Source organism: Limanda limanda, chromosome 12, assembly GCF_963576545.1.
Source record: "Limanda limanda chromosome 12, fLimLim1.1, whole genome shotgun sequence".
In the NCBI taxonomy this organism is placed as follows: domain Eukaryota; kingdom Metazoa; phylum Chordata; class Actinopteri; order Pleuronectiformes; family Pleuronectidae; genus Limanda; species Limanda limanda.
In genome coordinates this window covers 6,373,150-6,396,564 of record NC_083647.1, presented here as the reverse complement: position 1 = coordinate 6,396,564, position 23,415 = coordinate 6,373,150, and the positions used below count along the sequence as shown (strand labels likewise).

Here is a 23,415-nt window from a genome sequence, read left to right as displayed (position 1 = left end):
AGAGAGAGTGGGCGTGTGAAGATTCACACTCGCTCATGTACACTCCTGTGTGTTTGTTGGCATTATGTGTGTGTTACCTATATTTCAACAGGAGGCAGGTCTAACTCCAGGCCTTAAAAGCAGCCTCGCCACTGGTACGTTGTTATACTGGAGACACAAAGGGGACTTTTCTTGAGGTAAAAATATTCTCCCTGAACTTAATTCCCACCCAAGTCCCTGCTGTGGGAAGGCAAGGAGTTCCTAAAAGATTCCAAAAGATGGCTGAACACAAACTAAACTGGTGATGAGAGAAGCTGCCATAGATATCATATATGGAAGCTGCAACCTCTGAGTCATCTGCCCACCAGGTGTCAGTGTCCCCTCTCTTCAAGGTTTAGTCACTGCTCGAACATGCTGCTGTGGAGTAACGACACATCTGGAGTGTCTGTGACGCACCAGTAACACAGCAGTGGGTGTGTGCACAGGGTCCCAGAGGTCAGGAGTATGAATTCATGTGAGGACCACACCACAGTAGAAAATGCTGGACAAGAGCCTAATTTAATAAAAAAGGTCTGTATTTATATAGCGCTCCTCCAGTCCTGATGACTGCATAAAACATTCATACTCACATTATACAGTGAATGTATGTGCATTGTATCCATCATCCATCACACACACACACACATAGACACTGTCTGTACAGCTGTCAGGGGCAATTTGGGGTTCAGTATCTTGCCCAAGGACACTTCAGAATTTAGACTGGAGGAGCTGGTGACCAACCTTCTGGTTAGTGGATGACCCTCTCAGCCACATCCGTCCTGGTGTAAAGTTAAGTGTAGGTTTTTATTAAAATACATTTTAGGTGGATGTTACTGTTATTGAGACTTCTGTCAGAACACCTGTATCATAATCTGGAACCTCTTTCACATCTAGTCCCACCACTTTGCTCACCATTTGTTGGTTTAATGAACAAATTAATTCAAGATCAAGTCAAGCACTGGTATCATTGATATAACACTAATGCTGCTGAACATGCACATCTGCCACCAAAGATTCTGTATGTGTGAGGTTAAGGGTCTTAGGTTCTATCCGGAAATTAAGACAAAATATCCCAAATACAAACCCTGTCATATTGTGCATTTGGAGCCAGAGTCTGCACTGCAGCGATTGAGGAATGGAGCCATGGTAACCCTGATACACTGTGATGCGTTCAACCAATCGTGAGGCAGTCTCAGCTGTCAGTCACAACATTCCACTTCATTTTATAGCATCAAATAACAATGAACTTACTTAAAAAAACACTTGAATAAACATCATTGTGAAAAGAACTATGAATCTTCTTTAAGAAAAAATGTTTGGGACATGTACTTTTTAGTTTGGTCGTTGTCCTATCCAATAACATGGAGGTGGCAGGATTTATGACCGCTGCCAGCCACCAGGTGGCGATTGAAACGCTTTTGCTTCACTTTAGGGGAGAAGTCATGTCATTTATGTCTATGGTTTAAACCCTGTGAGGCCTGGGCCATGATGATACCCTGCCTCCCCTTCAAGTGCATGCTGGGATAGATTTGATGTTGCCCTATTAGCAATAAGCATGTATGTAAAATGACTGCACTCCTTTGAGTGTGGGGTGATTGTAGGATCTCCATTTGTCTTCCTCTCAGTGGTCTATCAGTAAACACCTGCTAATATCATCATATTGCTGACGGTGATGGATGAAAGTCATTCTCCTGAGATGGGAACAGTATGGCTGATTGGCCCCCTTGACACAGACGAGCATATTGGCCAAAAATGACACTTTAACGAGCTCTTCACGGTGGTAAGTGCCGCACGCCGGCCCCTCGTCGCAAGCCGTCGCCTGGCTGACCCTGGGACCCGCTTCCCCTCCGCACAGGGGCCTGCTCGCTTCATTGGCTGACAGATCAGACTGCCATGGAGACAGCTCATTAGTCGGATAATGAGAACCACACCAGCCGCACGGCGTATTGTTGTATCATCTCTGTATCCTAACATTCGTGGCTGGGGACAGAGCGGTGGTGCTGCGTGGTGATTAAGACAGAGAAATGGTAGTGTGAGTTTCCTCTGTTCATCTGTTACTGACTAAAATCTCTGCTACAAGGCTGACACCAGTTTACCTGCTCTGGGAACCAGCTGTTTTTAATGAAGCCCCCTACAAATCGAAATGTCTCTAATTCATCTGAACAATATGCCTTCGCTCTGTTTGATCGTCTTCTCTGCTGCCACTGGCTCCATTTCACAATAATCCACAGAAATCTTTTTTTGGAGGTTTCGATTCTGCAATCTTTGACCTTGAGATGTAATACGTTACTGTGATTATGCTGTGCCTAAATTTCCTTCATGATCAATAGAGTACTTACTTTTCTCATGCAAAAAGCTGCTGGTCACATTTTAACCAACACTAGGCAGAAGTCCTCATCCCTTCCAATCCTGCCCTCCCTTCATATGCCAGTTAGATTTGGGATATTTGATTTTAAGACTATTTTAAAAACGTTATAAAGTTCAGCACAGTCCGGCCCTCAGTTATATTACAAAGCTACTAACTCCCTTCACTCCAAGTTGTAATCTAAAATCTTAATACCATTGAAACTTGTTCCTAAGTCAAGGCTGATAAGGGTGCCCAGGCAGGTCAGGGCCCCAGGGCTCTGGAACTCCTTACCTGAGGGGAATAGACTTGGAATCATTTTACCTGTTTACCTTGTTGTTGTGTTTGTTGTGTTTGTTGTTGTTGTTTATCAGATAATACATCTTCAAGCTGATGTGTTTTTTTCTCATTATGCTTTAAGAATTAAACACAAAGCTTTTGGAAGCAGAATTAATGTTTTACTGTGGCAGTGTTACCTGTCAATCTGCAGTAGGCTACAACAAAAAATAAATATGAATTGCCTTTGTTATGTAGTATTTGAATCCCTCATAAAGAAATAGTTGCATGGAGGATATAAGGGACACTAGAAATAAAAATGTGTTACCGGGTTGATGCGGTGCATATTTAAGGCAAGAATTTAAAAAAACTAAAAGTAATTAATCCCCACAAAAATGTATACGTTATATTGATATTCATGATTGCTTGACATTGTTATAGTAACTCATGGAATCTTCAGCCATTACCCATACAAGAGTAGTTTTAATCGTTTTTCTATGGTCCAATATGTGCAATTTAAACTGTTGATTTAAACTGCTCCTGGTTTACACGCAGCCTGAAGCTCAGGGTTGATACAGAGCATCAGAGTTAGAGAAGTGTGATCTCTTTCCACTTGAGGGCGATGTTGCCCACATTATATTGGCTCAATGCTTGACAGAGATTGTCTCTACAAACGCGAGTGATCACTCTTACTGGCATTGGAAGTTTTGGAAAGAGAAGAATAAATAAGGCACGTACTTTTTGAAAATTACAGAATTACATAGATACATAGGAAATGTTTATAAGATTTTAGAGAAATGTAAATATTTGGTATCCAGCTCTTCCTCGACCTTCAAAGAATAAGCAGTATAGATGATGGAATGAATAAGTAAGACATCATAAAACACGTCAACAAGGCAATTCAAAGTGCCAACCACAAAATGGTTTATATAGAGTAGTAGTGTATGTTGTTAGCCTATGATAATATAACTAAAACAATAATGTGACTAGTTTATCTAGACTAGTAGTGTATGTTGTTAGTATATGATTATATAATAATAATAAAACTAGTTTATATAGACTAGTAAAGTATGTTGTTAGTATATGATAATATAACTTTAACAACATTTTTACTGTTATTACAAGATAAATAACAATAATATAACGGTTTATATACAGTAGTAGTATATGTTGTTAGAATATGATGATATAACAACAATATAACTGGTTTATATAGACTATTAGTGCATGTTGTTAATATATGATAATATAATAATAATAAAACTAGTTTATATAGACTAGTAAAGTATGTTGTTAGTATATGATGATATAATAATAATATAACTGGTTTATATAGAGTAGTAGTGTATGTTGTTAGTATATGATGATAATAATAATATAACTAGTTTATATACAGCAGTAGTATATGTTGTTAGTATATGATGATATAACAACAATATAACTGGTTTATATAGACTAGTAGTGTATGTTGTTAGTATATGATTATATAATAATAATAAAACTAGTTTATATAGACTAGTATAGTATGTTGTTAGTATATGATAATATAACTTTAACAACATTTTTACTGTTATTACAAGATAAATAACAATAATATAACGGTTTATATAAAGTAGTACTGTATGTTGTTAGTTTATGATAATATAATAACAATATAACTGGTTTATATACAGTAGAAGTATATGTTGTTACTATATAATGATGATATAACAACAATATAACTGGTTTATATAGACTAGTAGTGTAGGTTGTTAGTATATGATGATATAATAATAATATAACTGGTTTATATAGAGTAGTAGTGTATGTTGTTAGTATATGATGATAATAATAATATAACTAGTATATATACAGTAGTAGTATATGTTGTTAGTATATGATGATATAACAACAATATAACTGGTTTATATAGACTATTAGTGTATGTTGTTAATATATGATAATATAATAATAATAGAACTGGTTTATATACAGTAGTAGCATATGTTATTAGTATATGATAATATAATAATAATAATATAACTAGTTTATATACAGTAGTAGTATTTGTTGTTAGTATATGATTATATAATAATAATTTAACTGGTTTATATACAGAAGTATTATATGTGGTTAGAGTGTGATTATATAATAATAATATAACTGGTTTATAAACAATAGTACTATATGTTATTAGTATATGATGATAATAATAATATAACTAGTTTATATACAGTAGTAGTATATGTTGTTAGTATATGATGATATAACAACAATATAACTGGTTTATATAGACTATTAGTGTATGTTGTTAATATATGATAATATAATAATAATAGAACTGGTTTATATACAGTAGTAGTATATGTTGTTAGTATATGATTATATAAGAAGAATAATACTGGTTTATATACAGTAGTACTATATGTTGTTAGTATATGATAATATAACGAGTTTATATACAGTAGTGGTGTCAGTGTGTTTGTCTTTATTTCTATTCACAGCTGTGCGGAAGTGACACAGCAGGCGCGCGCCGCGTCACGTCACGCGAGACAGCACAGGATCCGAGCGAGAGAAAAACAACATGAAGGAGAAGAAGAAGAAGAAGAGTTCCCTGTGAAGAAGAAGAAGAGTTCCCTGTGAATCCCACCTCGGGACAGACCCGGGACATGTCCACACCGGTACCGGGGACCCGCTCGGAGCCGTGAAGATGAGCTCGAACCGCAGGTCACGCGCCTTGTCCGTGAATTTACGGTAAGAGTCAGAGCAGGAGAGAGTGGGGGGGGGGGGGGGTGAAAGCTCGTCCACGCAAATATTTCCGCGTCATTAACATTCACAAACACAAGGTTTTGCCGCCAGAGGAGCGGAGCTGCACGGAGACTCACACTCACGGACACGCGGCTGCAGCTGCAGCTGCACAGGTCGCTAGCACTGTGGTGGTGGAGGGGGGGGGGGATGAGGAAGTGAAGCTAGGAGGGGACTCGGTGCCGCGCACAGCACCACAACAACGTGTCTCCTTTGTGACAGCCAGTGGGTTCACGTCTCGTCTCAGGATGTCTCCCTCTCTCTCTCCCTCTCTCCCCCTCTCTCTACCGGTTCGTCAGCATGCCGCCTGTCTAGGCTGCAGGGCACAGCACGTTGGAAATGTTGATCTGTGTGTTAATGGACGTGTATATTGGTTCATACAAGTTATTACACTGAATAGGGAACGTTCACTATGCATCTGCTCGTTGTTAACGCGATCAACCAATCATATTGTAATAAATCCAATGTTACAGCATCCACTTCCGTTTCTTTTCGTGGCAGCTTTTATTCAAGTGCCGAAAAACGTGTCAGCTTATAGTCTGTTTTTATTGTTGATTAATGTATTGTTTTTTTTCTTCGAATGAATTGATAAATTGATGTTTACTCTATAAAATGTAGGCAAAATAGTCAAGAATGCTCAGGAGCTCCCATGTGACTGGCATGACCAGGCCAAGGATTATCAGTCAACTGTCAGTCAGAACTAGGGCTGTGCAAAATTGCCTAAAATATTGTCACGGTATAGAAAGATATCATATCAGTCCATATCAATAATTATCCTGATAAATGTCAAATTAATATTAGCTAAAAGACAGATTTTGGCTCCTGAGTGAAGGTTGTGGTTTCAAACTCTTCAAACACTTAATAAACAGCAAAACATTGACTATTGTACAAACAATACATCAATACATATTTAACTTTTGTTGTGATGTTATTGGTGAAATCATATTACAATAATTATTGTTTTAGCTCCCAGTCATATTCAACAATTACATTTTTTTCTACCGATTTTGCTTTCAAACATTATTTTAATGATGAGTCAATGATCAACATTTTTCAATACTTTAAGATCAATTGACTAATCATTTGTAACATTGTTCCAGGTCTACTGTCACTATCATGTGTTCACTTATGCTGATGTGTGTCGTGATGTTTTGCTTCTGTGACTTTATGCTTGTGTTTTATTTTTCTAGGCTATGAATTTCTCCGAGCATGGCGAAGTTTCAGATGAGGCAATGCCAGAGAAAGGTAAGTTTTATCTTTACACAGTAATTGACATAATAAATAAGATAAAAATAGCTGGTGTATATATAGCTAGACTCATGAGGATCTGACATGGTTTTACAAAGACAGTATGAATCTCCTATTATATACAGAACACAAGCATGTCCAGGACATTAAAGAGGAGGCGGAGGACTGTGCTGTGTGCGAGCTTCCTGAAGGACGTGGAGCAGGATGTCATGCGACCTCTGAGGCTGGTAAGCGGACATCTGCAGAGATGGGTCCTGAAACAGACCTGTCTTCCAGCAGCAAGAGAGCCAGAGTCTCTGCACAGGTAAGCTCATGTCTGACTATTTCATCTAGGAAATCACTGCATATCGTTTTTTAATGGTGTAGGTTGAGTTGTCTCTTTCAGTATTTCTGTTCTTTGACTGTTGTTCCCTCTCTCTAGATGAGGAGGCACTTGATTGATGTGAGCAGCAGACATGAGCCTCTTTGCCTCACCACAACTGGAGAGAACAGGGAGTGCGTCCAGGAGAAGTCCAGGGCGTCCTACAGGAAGCCTCTCTTCAGCATCTCCCACAGGATCTCAGAGAAGAGGAATACACCGAGTCTGGAGCAGCAAACCGGTCCTGATGCTGGAAACCCGCTCAACTACATCAGCGTCCTCTCGTCTAAGCTCCAAAGTCCAGAGGAAAAAGACAAATTGGAGACCCTCCCCACCACAGACAGCTTAGGCCAAGCTTCAACAACAAACTCCAGCCTTTATCCACTGATTGAGAAAATGTTTTTTATTCTCAATACCCTCAATTCGAGCATGACACAACTTCACAGCAAAGTGGACTTGTTGACCCTCGAAGTCATGCGCATAAAAAGGCAGATCAAACCTGCCGAGATGGTGACGGAGTTCCAGCCTCCTCCGGAATATCTACTAACAAGTGACGAATTGAATCAGCTGATGGAGCAGACCTCCGGTGCGGGGGAGCTCGGGTGTCGGCTGCTGGTGCATCTCTTCCCAGAGCTGTTCAAAGTAAGGGAGTGCTCTCATGAATGCATGGCGAGCAAGAGAATGCTGGAGTCTCTGCATCTGCAGCTGATCCGTAACTACGTGGAAGTATGCTACCCGTCAATCAAGAACAACAGTGTCTGGCAGGAAGAATGTCTCCTCCCGATTAATGACTTCTTTAATCGCTTTTGGGCGCAGAGGGACATGGAGAGCGCTCAGCTGCTCAGGAAGCAGACACTCACAGGTGCTGGGATCAAAGCTGAGCAGCCTCAAACCTACCATTTCATCAATGAGCAGGGTCAGGAGGAACATGTCCCTCGAGATAACCAGCAGAGCAGCCTGGCTGAGTCAGACCTTGCTTTCAACACACAAGCCACGGAGGACATCGATGACTTCTCGTCCCATGAGGACTTAATTTTTTTTCTCATGCACCGTCTTTTCCCTGAGGTGTTTGAAGGAGGAAAAATGCCTGAAGGCTCCAGCAGCTTCAGTAGAGTGGGGCAGCTCATTCTAGACTCTGACAAGATGGAAATTATAAGAAAGTATATGGAGGCAAATTTTCCGGATGTGCCTGAGGACAGCTGGCTCCAGGTCTGCATTCAGCATATGGAGGATGCTCTGGAGGGTCCTCACAGTAATGGTCATGGGAGTGAACCTGACAATATCAACGACGAGGGCTATGATGGAGTCAGCCTTTCAGAAAATGTTTCTATTATTAATGTTCCAGAAGCGGCTGATTATGAAAGGCCCAATCGCAAATCCAAAAAGTCTCTGCTCTCTCATGTGGATTTTGACAATCTGGAGATTCCTGTACCTGACTTCCCTGTCCCCCAGGGGTTCCTCTTGTCCCTGGAGCAGCTGAAATTCAACTATGAATGTAGCTTGTCCATTGGGAACTTTGCCTCTCGGCTGCTGGTGCTTATGTTCCCTGAGCTCTTCACCCACGAGAACGTAAGGAAGCAGTACAACTGCAGTGGTTCTCTTGGGAAGAAGCAGCTCGACCCTGTTCGTGTAAACCTGATTCGTCACTATGTGCAGTTAGTCTACCCCCGGGCCAACAACGACAGAGTGTGGATGTTAGAATTTGTGGGGAAACTTGATGAGAGGTGCAGGAGACGTGACACAGAGCAGAGGAGATCCTACCTGCAGCAGCGCAAAGTGTATGGGCAAGAGTCTGAGCAGGACTTCCTCTGCCAGCTGAACCAGCTCAACCCAGATATTAGAGAGGATTCAGATATTCCCTCTTTACCTCCTGAGAAAAGCAGCAAGGATTTTTGCAAAATTCCTCTGGATGAACTGAATGTATCCAAACCTGACTTCCCCGTACCGTCAGCCTACCTGCTCTCAGATACCGAGGTTCGGGAAATCGTCCAGCAGAGTCTCTCTGTCGGGAACTTCGCTGCCCGTCTGCTCGTGCGCCTCTTCCCTGAACTCTTTACACAGGAGAACCTGCGGTTGCAGTACAACCATTCAGGGGCCTGCAACAAGAAGCAGCTGGACCCTGTGCGCCTCAGACTGATCCGTCACTATGTGGAGGCAGTGTATCCTGTGGATAAGATGGAGGAGGTGTGGCACTATGAATGTGTGCCCAGCATTGACGAACGCTGCCGGCGCCCTAATCGCAAAAAGTGTGACATTCTCAAGAAGGCCAAGAGGTCAACCATTGTGTCCTAGTTACAGTACTCTCCAGTTAGGCAACACTTTTTGTCATGCAAAATAATTGCACATTATATAAGCTGAAACCGCATTGTTGAACTTTTACATAACTGTCCTATGTAGGATGAAGCCAAGCTGGTATGAGTTTCTTCAGTACTACTCTGTCATATTTTATATTTGGACTACAGCAATATATGTTGTAGTGTATGCAGTCTTATTAATGTTGGCTCAAGACTTAAAACTGCTTCTATTTATAAGCCAAAACTGTCATAGCTTATCTAACATTCTTTGTTGATAAATGTTGTAGCCTTAACAACAATAACAATTATAGTAGCTGATAGCATCAATCACACATTTGCTCTATGGATAGCAATGATTCACAACTATGTGATGTAGAGACAGGTGACAAACTAAAGGAAAAACCTGAGTAAATGAGAATATATATATATATGTATATATCTCGAGAGGGGCTGTATGTGAGAGTTAATATTGAGGTCAGAGGCTCCAAACATTCCCCAGTTTCTCCTGCCAGAACCTGAGTTACTCTGGAGGATGCCTGAATCAGCCGATGCTGAGTGGGTGTGTTGAGGACGTTTCTAAAATGAAAGAAAACAATTATCTCAGGGTGAAAAGGCGATGCCACACACATAGAGGACACTGACAAAGATGTCCAGGGGCCTCATTTATAATCATTGTGTACGCACACAAAACAGGGCCTGAAACTTGCGTACACCACTTCTCACGCAAACCTTGGGATTTATAAAAACAAACTTGAACAAACTTGGAGACGGTAAAATGACGATGAATATGTGGGGTGGTGATGTGAAGCAGATTATTGATCCACTTCATCACTACCATTAAAACCAACAGCTTTGGTCGTGCTCGCGCGACTAAACTGATCCATAAGAACCTTCAATTGAAAAAGATATAAAACAACTTTTACTTTTACGTTCAGATACCATCAAACAGCTTAGTCGTTAATAGTTTTTAATAATATCTTTGACACTGCATGTATCATCAAGGACAAGGGTTCGTAAAATCGTAGCAGTGAACGTGACTGTTCCATCAGGCGCACAGAGCTCACTGGAGATCACTCTTAAAAAATATAGAAAAACTGTTCACTTTCAAACTTCTATTTCCAAATAAGATCCCAGAGAGGTTAGGTTCACACTGATTCGTGAGGTAATCGGTCCGATTGCTCTAAATATGTAAATACTGCAGTAATGCTACATGATGGATGCTCGAGAGTGAGGAAATGAGTGTTCAGTGATCACAAAGAGTTCTTGTCCCATGATGACTGATCAGCTGATATATATTCCATAGATCTGTGATCTTGGATCTTTGTCCTGAACTGATTCCAGTATTACACAGATCGACCGATGGAACCGATCCATCCCAGTACCAAAAAAGTATATAATAATTATTATTTTAACTTGTATAGATTGTGGACATCTATACTAACTGTCTCTACATTTGATAACAAAGATTAAAACTCGGACAGGTGATACAAGCATCCTCACATTCTGACAGCTTGGAACGCTCCAATTGGATCTTTTTTTAATTCCAGGCTCCGTTCTATCGTCTTTGCTCTAACTCACTGTTTTATCAGCAGCAGCAACAGTGTATTTTCATTATTAATCGCTCTCCACCTCACCACCAAACACCTCAATGTCAGGGTCAGAAAGTTTAGCTTCCCCTTCTCATCCCTTGATGCCATGACTCTGTCATGATTCACTGTGAAAACCCATTGGTCAGCAGGATCATTTAATATTCATTAGTTGCTTTGCATTGAACATTTATGGTTGAAAGTGGGCGTGTAGAGGGCGAACTGTGATTTCTGAAGTGAACATTGCGTTCAGGTGTGTACGCAGTTTTATAAATCTGAAAAAAAAATCGGCTTTTGTGCACACGTACACTTTCAGTATGAATCCTACTCGCTGTTTTACAAATGAGGCCCCTGAGCTTTTGCTGAGAATGATGCAGGTGTCCATGTGCTGTAAACAAAATTGCGTCCTGCCTCTGCAGGCTGCGCCACACCTCACCTGAGCACTGGAGATTTCTTTGTTGTTGTGAATCTCAAACACCAGACCCAGTCCTGCGGACATACACTGGAGTTCAAGTCTGAAAACCTCTATTATGGCCTTTACCGTTGTTAGATCTCAGTATATCTCCAATAGATGAAAACCTACAGGACATTTCTGACAGATGTGACATCTCTCCTCTCTCCTTCGTCATCATCATCAAAATACCAGTATACCTTAGAAGAACAGGGTCTCATCCCTCTAGTCGAGTTCAGACACTTGTGGATTGAATGCAAAGCTCCACTGAAGCTGTTGACACATGTTGGCCCAACTCTTAACTCACCTTGTATCGTTTTTTCCTGTAATTTGTCACCTGTCTGTATTTCCGTTACAGTTACTGATGTAGCATTGTGCCACCACTGTTTTAATAACAACGTGCTTATGTTAAGCCTTCTTATAGAAGTTTATACTATAAAGACAATTTAACATGACAATGGATCATGATAACCTTTCTAATAAAATCCTAGTTATAAATATGACATTATCAGACTGTTTTACATAATAACACTGAACTGTTGAGGTACGTAGTCGTGCATACATTTCTTCAGCAGGGAGCGGGAGTTGTGCCTGTCCTGAATCCTGACCAATTTCCCAATTTTGATGTGCCAATACATGAGAAAACTAAATAACATGAATGTTGGTCCTTCATACAATGTTGTACCATTTAGAAAACGATTAAATTAAGATTTACAGGGAAAAGCTAAACAAACCCAGGCAACCGAGTCAGACGGAGCTCGTCAACTTCAATTCATGGCGCTCTTCATCAGCAATTTTTCCATTTTCAAACATTTTCCAAACTTCAAAGTGCACATTTATTGGACTCGCAGAGTATATGGTGGGGAAAGGTAAACAATCCAAATCTTTCTCCCAGCCAACTGCTGAATGTCTACAGCCATTGAGAAATGTTCATCTCTACATTATACCACTGTTATCGATTCTCGATCCAACTTCTTGGAGACCATTCAAACTGCCAGTCATACCATGTCTGTGTTGTTGCCTTGCTGGCATTACAGTCTCTTCCCGTCCATGTTCATGGCTTAAAGGCCTCGTCCTTGGACAGCTCTATAGATTTCCAGCGCCTGATGGCAACTTTGTACTTTTCTTTTTTACTGGTTTCAGCAAAAACACTTGTGACGATGACTCTCATCAAGGTGACAGTGTCTCCTGCTTGGTTCTCCGACAGGACCATGTCTAACGTGTCCCCAGCTTTCACCTGAATACAGGAAAAAAAAAATGTGTTAATGTATATTTGAGGATTACGTGCAGGACTACATAATTTGTCACAAGACATTACTCACCATTTTACTTTTTTTGATGAGTTTCTGCCCGTTTAGCCGGAGTTTATTGCTGTAGAAGGCATCTTCAATCTTTCTGCAACAAAATGAAGGAAACACTTTATTCAGGGATTTAAAAGGCTGCAACCTTTTTACTGTTTAAAAGTCACATTTGATAATGGTTATCGAATATTCATAAGCTATACAGAAAATGTCTGCACAGCTTGTAAACATAGACTGACTCACTTATTTGCCATGTCCAGGCCAGCCTTCATGATGCCATCGTACCGGAAAGACTTCACATACTTTTCCATATCTTTATATTCCTTTGGTTGATCTGGGTCCATATCCACCTCATCATCATTATCGTTGTCCTCTGGGTCTTCCTCATCCTCATCTTCTTCCTCCACCTGTGCTGTCGGAGCAGTTTCTTTCTTCTTCGTGCTTTTGGATCTCAGATGATGAACGGACCAACTCCTGACAGAGTCTCTGCTGTGGGAGGTCGGCCTGTGACAGCCAAACGTGGGGAATGACGAGCAGCCCCACAGCTGGCGCGTGTGGATGCTCCTGGGACACCATCGACTCTGCCTCAGTCCATATTCAGCAGCCAGCAGGTGGCGTGGGTTCAGCCTCCCCAGCTGCCTCATGGCAAGTGACTGCACCACCAGGTTCTGCATGTTGTGTTCCACCCTGTCACTACAAAAACACCGCAGGTTAAGAGGCATCGAGCGGCACCACCAGCCTCCATATGACATATGTAGTTTTGGTCTATATGTGTAGGATGATGAATTATCAATTAGTATTAACACTAACCCTGATTATAAGTAATGATTATTAGAGATCTACCTTTACATAATATGTATTGTGTTGTTACATTTAATACATTATATGTCCAATTGTTTTTCAATTGCTATAATACCTTTGTAAATAGAAAGGTAAGATGATGAGGTTCTGCAGCACTATTCAACAAATTCAACCCTCAAGATAAAAGCCTCACTCTAGAACAATCAAGGGCACATTAAAGACTTCAGCACAAATTACTTTAAAACACTGACAACGAGAAGAGCACAAACTGGAGCATCATTATTGACATGTTTTTGTTTTCTTCTTGCAGCCAAACAACAACAAACATTCAGATGAGAGTCAGCTCTGTTGCAGATTCTGTTTAGTCTCGTCGCTGCCTGCTGCTTCACTCAATATAAAACCTAATCTAACATGAAGACTGCCTGACTGAGTGAAGTTGAACCAAGTTAGCTGCAGCTAACTAGCTTCACTTCCTTCAGTGAGTACAGGGACTCGCTACGAGCCTGCTAACACACACACACACACACACACACACAACAACAACACACACACCCCGCGGGCTGTGGCCGGAGGGACTCTGCTGCCTAACACTGAAGTGCAAGCTCTTCACATGATTAGTTTTATTTATTAGACCACTCACCTACGAGATAACCTTTCACAGCTTGTTACTGTGCGCTGCTTATTCGCCTCCGCTGCTTGGTTACACGTCAATGTACTGCCACCTGCCGCACAGGAGGGTAACAACACGCGTTGTTGCTCAGGATGACTGAACAGGGGACGTATTACGGCTTGGAAATAAATGTAATTTATTATCGCAATATAATTATCATCAATAGCAGTATAACACAAGTTCACTTTATGTTGAGTTATTGTGTATCCATTGTGTAAGCACAGTGAGGACATACACATAATTGATCTACCCCAGATTTGTACAATATTTTGCTGTTTATCGAGTGTTTGTCATTCGCTGCTCATAAAGAAGAATTTAAAACCACAACCTTCAGTCTTACAAAAGAAACAGATTTTACACTTAACATAAGAAACAATATTGTCCCATTTATTTTTAACATTATCAACCGATATATAAATGTTTATCATGTCTTCATTTTTGGCCTTATCGCCCTGTTCCAGTTTATAATAGAAACAGTTGTGCAACAGATACGTACACACTGTTTTCCACCGATGGCATGATATACTGTACACAATATATATATATTTTTTAACTTTTTCTACAAAGAAGCCACAAAAAAAAAATATTGATTGCCGTTCATCTTTCAGTTGCCTTTGGATAGGAACAGATTAAAGACATTGAAAGCAATGCATGACCTATGAAATTAATTGAAGACGATTCAGCACAAGCAGTATCCCTTGACTTCCTTGTTCTCGACGAGACTTGTATCACACCAGCCAACACATCCATCCCGTCGCTCTCTCCTCAGCTTACTTTTTCACCCACACACCCAGACCCACTGGCAGAGGTGCTGGTACAGGTCATCACCCCCAAATGGAGTTTTTCTCTCTTTTACTACACTGTCTTTTGAATTACATGCTGTGACTGTAACTCATTCGGCACAATTAAACAATGTTTTCTACCATCCACCAGTTTTTGGAAGAATTATACGTCCTCCTCTCGAACATCCCAGAAAAATTTCTTGGCAACTTCAACATCCAGACAGAGAAGACGTCTGACTTACTTATTTTTCTTCTACTCTCTCGCTCACTCTTTCCCCACCTACTCACGAAGCTGGCAACCAACTCAATCTTATTTTCACCAGAAACTGCTCTACCTCCTCTCTTACACTCTCCAGCTCTCACAATCTGACAACCCTACCACATCAACAGACTCTGTACCTGTCCGTCACAACCCTCTCTCCCTCCTCTCTGGCCTCATCTGTTTAATCAGGCCCCTCTTTATCTGACTCTTTTTCACTCATGCATCCTAAGTCTGCGACAGACACTCTCTTCTCTACTCTGTCCTCTTACTTCTTGACAGGTGCACAAGTCCACCCCATTCCTTCTCACACGCTCCAATAAATTGCTCCCCATCTTCTTTCTTTTCATGGCCATCTTATGAACACTTCCCTAACTCTCTTAAAGAGCCAAGAGTAAACGCTCACCTCAAGAAACCCACCCTCAACCCATCTAAAGTGAACCACTACAGACCTCGCTCTCTCTTTCCTTTTCTCTCCAAAGCACTCGAGCGTGATATCTTTAACCAGCTCTCCTCCACTTTTCACAAGAACAACCTTCTTGACCCCCACCAGTCTGGTTAAAGACAGGCCACTGAACTGAGACTGCCCTCCTTGCTGTCTCTGAGCAACTTCACACCGCTAGAGTAGCCTCTCTCTCCTCTATAGTCTTCCTTCTGGAACTTTCTGCTGCATTTGAAACGGTGAACCACAAGAACCTTATTTCCTCACTTTATGATCTACCTCAAAGACGTTACCTACCGGGTAACTTGGAGAGGATCTGTGTCAGAACCTTGTCCACTCATTACTGGGGTCCTTCAAGGTTCTGCCTCAATAACATCAATAATCGTGATGCAAAACAATATTGGACTAATGACACCACCCTGAGAACTACCATTTTTCCACCATATACCTTCCTGATCCAAGCATATGACCGGGTCCATGTTCCCTCTTCCCCTCTTAAATCCACTCTAATGGCGAGATTGGATTCCTCTGCTTTACATATAAAATGGCAATCATTACCTAATCATTTTTTCCATAACCACTACCATGTAATAATGTGCTATTGCCTTATAGTTCATTGGATTTGATTGATCCTTCCCTGGTGATGCTACAATATGTAACTGCTTTAGGATTTCATAACTGATTTGATATTTCCTTGGAGATGTTAGCCCAGATCTTTCTTTTGCTCTCCTCATTTGTTCCAAAGTGAATGGAGCAACCATTGTAATGTTAGTATCGTCCCTTCTCTCAAGGATTCCAGGATGAGTGGAAATCCTTGCACTTCCACTCTTGCCATCCTTCATCAGGTTATCAGAACTACTGATTTGAATAAGTGCTTTCATAATCATCTCTGCCTTCTCGTCATCATACAGTTCTGCATCCTCCCCCATCTTCAGTACTGGATACTGCCATTTCCTTCGGCTTCCCGTTGTCTACTAACCATGCCTCAAACTTCTCCCACAGGTGTTGATCTCCAATTTTCAGCATCTAGAATTATTGTTTTAAAACTTTTTATCAATCTCTTCAATATCTTCATTATTTTATCAATCTCTTTCTAACAAATAAACCCTGAATACTTCCGACTCGGATGTGAAACATTACACTGCACTGTAAAATGAAGACATTCTTTCTTCTTCCAAAAAATCCTTCTTCTTCTTTGTTCAGTTTATTGGCGGGATGCAACCAACATCAAGGTGAATCACCGCCATCTATAACAGTAAACTGTTTGGGGTAAGCAGCAAAGCCACAACAAAATGATTGATTGCCTTTCATCTTTCATTTGCATTTGAAGTGGAAAAGATTAAAGACATTGAAAGCAATGCAGGACCTGTGAATAGGTTATTTGAAGGCCATCCAAGCACAAGGATGTGGGGGAAAATACATTTTTAGGCAAGATATCATCCAATTTGAGATCGACCAACTGCATGATGATTGTCCAACCAAGTACTGTACTTACTACGACAACAATAAAATGAAATCAGGTATTTCAATGTTATAGCTAGATTAAATTATCATGTCAATTTAAATACTTACATGATACTTAATCAGCAAAAGAACTCTGTAACATAATATATCACTGACATCCTGTCACCACAATGACTACTTTGACAATGTACGTACTAACTAAAATTTTAAATGCAAGAATTGTGGTCATTATGCACAATATTCAGTATTTAACAATTTACTCATCTTCATGTGGTAAATAAACTAAACATGTATTTATATGGAGGCTTCAGCTGCATGGTTACACTATATAATGTTGTTTTCACTGAATGAGCCCCACCAACTCCATGTTGTGACCTTAACACGTTCTCCTCCTTCCTCACAGAAGAGAGTATGTCAACGGACTTCATCGTACAATATGGTGAACTCCTGTACAGCAGAACAAGTACCTACCTCATCCAGGGTTTCATTGGTGAAGGAAACTTTGGCAAAGTTGCCAAGAGCTTAAATTTGATCACAAAACAGGTTGTGGCCCTCAAGATTTCCAAAGCTGAGAAATGTAAAGACACAGAAAGAGAAGTGAGTCATGCCACTTACACAATAATCAATATCTTTAATAAAATTTATGTAAATAAATTAACAACTGATTTCATGATTTCTCTTCTCTATGTTACCTCTCACAGATCAAAATGCTAAATGCCCTGAGGGTTCTCGACCCAGGGAAGACGAACCTGGTGGAGTTCTTTGAAAATTTTGAGCACAAAGGACATGAGTGTCTAGCTTTTGAAATGCTAGACAGGAATATCCATCAGTTCATCAAAAACAGATTTTATAAGCCACTGTCTGTCAGCGAAATACGCCCAATAGCACATCAGGTAATCCTTGTGTGGTGATGCACAAGTAAAGTATAATATACAAGATATATATAAATAATAGTCAGTAGACTTAGGATATAGATATTAGAGGGTCATAAATCATGTTTCTTGTTGATTTACATATCAATAATGTGTTTGATCTATATTTTGTCCTTTGTCCCTGCAGTTGCTGATTGCCTTGGATGCCTTGAGGAGACTTGGATTCATCCACTGTGACCTGAAGCCAGATAACATCATGCTGGTTAACCACAGTAAACAGCCCTACAAAGTCAAACTTATTGACTTTGGCATGTCACGTAAGACCACTCAAGTCAAACTTGGGATAAAGATTATGCCCATGGGATACAGGTTGGTTCATTCTGCAAAGCTATTCTTTGAACATGTTTGCTGTTCAGCTGTAAATGATGCTTGAGAGGCCTGGAGAGTCAGCTTTCAGTACACATTTTGAAATTGATAATGTACTTAATAGCTCTTGTGGATCTTGTACTCAACAAACAGGGCACCTGAAGTCTCCCTGGGCCTCCCCATCACATCGGCAATAGACATTTGGGGTCTTGGGTGTGTTCTTTCATTCCTGTACCTCAGCAGACACCTGTTTGATGTACACTCCGAGTATCAGATGGTAAGTAACCTAATATGTCTAGATTTGACTGCACAGCTTCTCACATACTGCTATAGAAAATTGTCCAAACCCAATCAGTATGTTGGCTGATGTGATTCTATATTCTTCTCCCAGATGAGGTCCATAGTTCGTTTGCTGGGCGTACCCACTGACAAACTTCTCAAAGCTGGAAAATTCAGTAAAAGGTTCTTCAAGGTGAAATGGAACAAGGCATGGACGCTGAAGGTACTTACATGTAAATGTTGCTTTGCCTTTTTCTGAGCTGTTAACGTTATTTGATCGTCTAATCAGAAAACAATATAAAATTCTTAACAGATTTAGGAAGAAGTGTATAATATAAGTTCCGTTCTTGTAGACCCCAATAAAGGATTTGAAGAAGGTAACTGGAATATCGCCAAAAAAGAGGTTGCCTATTGTCCAGTCCCTGGATCAGCTAGAAACAGTAAGTAGTATATTTCATAAGAACGTATTCTGTCACTGAGAGACAGGAAGCAGATAAACTGAAGACTCTGAACTGAATCTTCTCTGTTTCAAATCTAGATTTACCCAGAGTTTCAGGACTTCATTGAGTTTTCGGATCGCAGAGAATTTGTGAGCCTCCTGAAATGTCTTCTGCACACAAACTATAAGCAGAGGATCACTCCTGCTGAAGCTCTTCTGCACCCATTTATCACCATGGCACACATAATGGGGGACAAAGACACCAGCTTGTAGTAAGTGGCGTTGATTTGGTATCAAAAGAGTTGAATAGATTAATTGATTATTTTATTTAATTGAGTAATGTTTTTTTTGTCATGTTTTACTTAGTGTGAAGGATTCAATTACAAAAATGGACTGCCTGAAGGATGTCTTGAAGGATGGTTTCTCCGACGACAGCCTCACAGACCTGGCTGCCTCGTTCAGGAGAACAGTGGTTTTAAAGACGGATGACCCTCGGGGGAAAGCCTTCAACAAGAAGGCTGAAGGGAAACCCAAAACTGCGTGGTTTCAAGGCATCCTTTCTTTAGACTCAGCCATTCCTCCATTATTTGAAGGCAGCACAAACCTGCATGAAGAACCAGCAGCTGCTGGAGCAGAAGGTGGTCCAGTTAAAGAGAAAGCTGCTGTTGACCAAGGTATCCGGCCTGATCCAGCTGAGGAGACGTTGGCCCCCAATGGTTCACCTGATAAAGGTGCACCTGTCAAAAAGAGGAAGTACCTACTTAAAAGGTTCCCCAATCTTCCCAAGAGGAACATTAGAGCGATGTTCAGATTTAAAAGGACTATATGATGCAGAAAAAGTGTGTAATTCATTGTAGAATAGTGCTGTAAAGTACATCAAATAATATGTAAATATTACTTAGAAACATGTGGATATTAAGAAAAAACAAGGTAGTTCATTTTAATATTTTCAAAATTAGATGCAAAGGTGGTCAAAGTAAAATTTACTAGCAAAATGTGAGTGTATTTTATATCAAAGGGTGAAAATCGCCAGTAAAATCTACTTAGGTAGTCTTTATCTACTAATTATTACTCGTAAGTAAACTTTACTTGACAGTTTCCAAAGGACGAAGAAGTGTGTAAATTGTAACCTAGCTTTTTGAAGTAAATGTCAGTGTTTTCTCAAGTGTTTGTTTAAGTGTTTGTTTATTATTAATCATTTCCAATTCAAAAACACAGTTAATATGTTTAATATTCAGTATGTAGGTAGTCAGAGAGGTCCTGAACACAGGCATATCAGTCTCTCTCTGAACTTATTGAGCAAAGTGTTTTTAAAGTACTTTGAAGTATCCTGAAATGATCACTTCCACAGTGAAACTGTTAGACTTTACTTTAAAAAATCTCTTAATCTATACAGTAACATTTTTTATTATTCAGTATGTAGGTAGTCAGAGAGGTCCTGAACACAGGCATATCAGTCTCTCATGAACTTATTGAGCAAAGTGTTTTTATAGAACTTTGAAATATCCAGAAATTAACTGATTTAGTTGTACACATGTTGGACTTTACTTTGAAAAATCTCTTAATCTATGCAGTAAATATGTTGGACTTAACTTTAAAAAATCTCCAAATCCCTTGAACGCACCACCCTTTTTGGCTCTCTGTGTTGCTTCTGCTCTGGGGTCCCTCACGAATCCTGACTCGTCACAATTACAAAATTATTGGGACAATTACTAACTGACCCAGAGCTTTAGACCTTCACACCCTTGGGATAAGAACACTTTAATAATAACATCAAAGAGGAGCACTACAATTTATTAAAACAAAAGACAAGCTCAAACATAAAGTTAAACTGGGAATTAAATATTTGAATTAAGTACAAATTATTTTATTCAATTAATCACAAAAAGTTAACAGTCCTTATAAATCAATTAGAATGTCTTTATTATCTATGGCATTAAAGCAACAGAAACACAATTATTACAACGAAAAGAATACACTGTCAGATTACTAGAAATCATGTAAAGCATTAGAGATTGGTCTCAGGTAAAAACAAACATGGATGGCCCCACCCACAGTGGTGGAGTCTTGCTATCTCCATCATCCTCTCAGAAAGATACCTTTAATTTACCTTTACCTTTAACTATGAAACGTCCAGTCAGTGTCAGGCTTTGGGTCGGGTATCTCATCAGCCACAGGTCTGTAATCAGCCTTATTGAAAGAATGGGATTTAACATTGGTGAATGCATCACACTCAGCATTTTTTAACAGATCCAATCAAATGTCATTATCTGTGTGTTCCTCTTTGCTCATAGGAACTCAGAGGTTAATGGTTTTAGTCAAGTCTGCTTTGTTCCATCCCCTCTGAACCAAGTCAGTGTGATTGTCATCAGTTATTCTGCTTAGAAGTTCATTTAGCTCTTTTAATTCTATTTGTGTGCACTTCGAATAGTGTTTCTTGTGTGTGGAACATTTAAGTTACTGGAACAAACTCCTCCTTTTGAGACTACTCATTAGGAGGAGGATGAAGAACCAGCCCCTGTTTCCCTCTACGGGTTAGAGGCACCTTGTTTATAACCGGTGGACTGATTCAATTTACTTGACACTTTTGTTCTGCGATTCGCCTTATTTGATTCTAACTTATTTTATTTTTTAATAAATTGTTCACAGTTTAGTTTTAACCTCAGCTGTGGACTGATTATTTCCCTTGCTGACACGAATTCAAAAAATTCAAAAACATTCTCTCATACTTTCATTTTTTAAACCCTGCTGCAGCATCATAGCTTCCCGAGCTACATTTTGCTTTACTGCATCAGTGGTGGCAAACCTAAAGGATTTTGAACACAAACTCAGAAAGTATTTAGCCTTGTTGTGCACACTCTTAAAACTGGGATCAGAAATCCGAACAGAGCATCCTCTTTTGCCAAAGTACAAAGAGTAGATAATTCCAGTTATTGATTCAAACGAACTAGGCCTCTTTGCACTACTTCAAAAACGTCTTTTCTAACGTTTAAACCTCAGGTGGGTCCCGCTGTGTTGAGTGCAGCTAGAAGCCTCCCCGGAAAACATCCCCTCCTTCTGGGGGCTGTTGGGTTCAACTAACACGCCACAGACTTTTGAAAATCTTTCCCGACAGACACAGGCTCCCATCCAAACTGCCGCTTACACCAAAATCAGGGTGTAAGCAGGTGACGGCTATTGCCTGTGCCGGGCTTGACCCGAAGTCGCCCCCAGAAACCAACAGTGGTTGGTTGGAGACAAGCGACTCCCCAGCACACACATACTGGCATTTGATTATTTGTTTTTTTTACAGTCCAATAGCAGAAATTTAGTATGTTTTCTTTATGATCTGGTTCTGACACAGTAAGGCAAAATCAAAGAATAGTATCCTGAACTGAAGCAGAGAAATGAATAATACAAGTATCCTGAATCTTTAGCAGCAAAAAAACTATATTTATACCTCTTCCTGCTGGTGTCCATAAGGCTATTCTGAACTATACCAGCCAGTTTGAGGATCCAAGACAGCAACATTACTTAAATATCCATGGGTTTATTATTTTAATATTTTTTATTGCAACTTTTATTTATCCAGCATAAGATATATTTGAATACATATTTTAAAACTGATTAGTTATTTATACAGCCCATTTGATTATAATGACAACAACAAAAATGTTAACATTTTACAAGAAGCTTTAAGTGATTGTGTATTGTCTCATGTCTGAGCTGTTATTTACGTGTTACAGATTGAATACTTTGTTTCTTTAAGGGGATTTACACCAACATTTAGCTTCACTACAATTCATGATGTCCATGAGTGTCATTTCAAGTGCATAATACTTGTGTCACCACATAATTGAAAGCAAAGTAACAACAATATCTTATTTGCTAGGATGCATTCAATATGATCCTGTGAGGTGTTGTACAAAAAGTCAGTTTTACAAAGGTCGTAAGATGTCCACGTGTAAACGTAAGTGCATTTACATCCTTGCATATACAGCCTGTCAACCCGATTCAAAAAGAGTCAGGGATCCTATTTATAAGTTAGATGTCAACACCCAAAGTCTCTGTAGAAAACATGGTGATATGTCGGTGTGCTCTGTGTTTTTGCCTCTCTGAGCACATTCAGTACACGCCAGACAGTGAAATTCTCATTTTACATCTTAAAAATGGAACATTATCATTTACTAGGCATAAATGGGACATATACCACAGTATGTCATATATGCTGGTGGTTTACATTCAGGGATGTTGTCATAGTTTTAAACACATTATCTTAGCAGAGGGAAATCATGCAACTTTGATAATGTCTTTAATAAGCTCTTGGTCTTTATGCACCTTAATCCACAACATCTTTAGTTGTTTGTCAGATGATTATGGTCGTGACTCATATTCAAATGTG

At 39.9% G+C, this 23,415-nt stretch overlaps 2 protein-coding genes across 2 annotated transcripts; one reads left to right on the top strand and one right to left on the bottom strand.

Moving 5' to 3' along the window:
- The first annotated feature begins 5,196 nt into the window (after positions 1–5,196).
- bend3 (BEN domain containing 3) lies at positions 5,197–11,994 on the top strand. The gene is made up of 4 exons (XM_061083199.1): positions 5,197–5,371; positions 6,613–6,667; positions 6,796–6,974; positions 7,092–11,994. Exons 2-4 carry the CDS (start codon positions 6,616–6,618, stop codon positions 9,318–9,320), a joined length of 2,460 nt encoding a protein of 819 aa, XP_060939182.1. The 5' UTR covers positions 5,197–5,371; positions 6,613–6,615; the 3' UTR covers positions 9,321–11,994.
- mtres1 (mitochondrial transcription rescue factor 1) lies at positions 10,779–14,153 on the bottom strand. The gene is made up of 4 exons (XM_061083200.1): positions 14,102–14,153; positions 12,904–13,353; positions 12,682–12,754; positions 10,779–12,596 (listed from the first exon to the last, which is right to left on the bottom strand). Exons 2-4 carry the CDS (start codon positions 13,332–13,334, stop codon positions 12,414–12,416), a joined length of 687 nt encoding a protein of 228 aa, XP_060939183.1. The 5' UTR covers positions 13,335–13,353; positions 14,102–14,153; the 3' UTR covers positions 10,779–12,413.
- Between the last annotated feature and the right edge of the window lie 9,262 nt (positions 14,154–23,415).